The sequence below is a fragment of the Gekko japonicus genome, unplaced genomic scaffold (assembly GCF_001447785.1).
Source record: "Gekko japonicus isolate JY-2015 unplaced genomic scaffold, Gekko_japonicus_V1.1 scaffold48405, whole genome shotgun sequence".
Lineage (NCBI taxonomy): Eukaryota > Metazoa > Chordata > Lepidosauria > Squamata > Gekkonidae > Gekko > Gekko japonicus.
The window spans coordinates 1-845 of record NW_015226808.1 but is presented as its reverse complement, the minus strand read 5'-3'; the positions used below and the strand labels follow the sequence as shown (position 1 = coordinate 845).

Sequence of the window (845 nt, the reverse complement as noted above, 5' to 3'; positions counted from 1 at the left end):
AAAAATTGGGTGTGTTTTTCTGAATTAGCATGCAGAGGAGACATATTGTCGTTGGTAGGATTTATACTGTATTTAGAAGGTTTTCTGAAAACCGTAGAATGGCAACATTACCTTCCAAATGCTTCAGCAGAGCTCGCGTACTGTTCCCGTGAGCAGAGATGAGAACCGTTTTGCCCTTCTTTACCTCCGGCGCTATCCTCTCGTTCCAGTAGGGAAGGAGTCTGTCCAGGACCTCCTTTAAGCTCTCAGCCTTGGGGAGCTTCTCCAAGGGGACGTCGCAAAGCTTATACCTGCGGTCGTTATAGATTTCGTGGTAGTAAGGATGGGACTCAGTGATGGGGGGTGGGGTGACGTCGTAGCTCCTCCGCCACCGCTTCACCTGCTCTTCCCCGTGGTTCAGGGCCATTTCCGCCCGGTTGAGGCCGATCAGCGCCCCGTAGTGCCTCTCGTTCAGCCTCCAGGAAGCCTCGGTGGGGACCCATTCCTGCCCCATCTCCTCGAGCACCAGCCAAGCAGTCTGGATGGAGCGGCTGAGGACAGACGTGAAGACGAGGTCGAACTCGAAGCCAAGGTTTTTGAGGTGCCTGCCGCAGGCCTGGGCCTCCTTCACCCCGTCGCCGCTCAGCTTCTGGTCCACCCAGCTGCAGAAACGGTTCTCCTTGTTCCAAGCCCCTTCCCCGTGCCTCAGCAGGATCAGCTTGTACTTGGCCATTTCAAGGAGGGCCTTCTTTGGATGGTGGCAAGAGTAGCATCTAATGAGAAGCCATCTGTGGAGAAATGAAACCGAGAGATCAAATGCTTTGGGCAGGTGGTTTTTCAAGCTGTGTCCTGGGCGGCCCTGGAGC

General features: G+C 55.0%; 1 protein-coding gene across 1 annotated transcript; it reads right to left on the bottom strand.

Moving 5' to 3' along the window:
• Window positions 1-111: 111 nt before the first annotated feature.
• On the bottom strand, window positions 112-763 carry BPGM (bisphosphoglycerate mutase; the record flags this gene model as incomplete). Its single annotated transcript, XM_015428794.1, has 1 exon — window positions 112-763. A coding segment is annotated over exon 1 (601 nt), but the record flags the coding sequence as incomplete, so codon positions are not given.
• Between the last annotated feature and the right edge of the window lie 82 nt (window positions 764-845).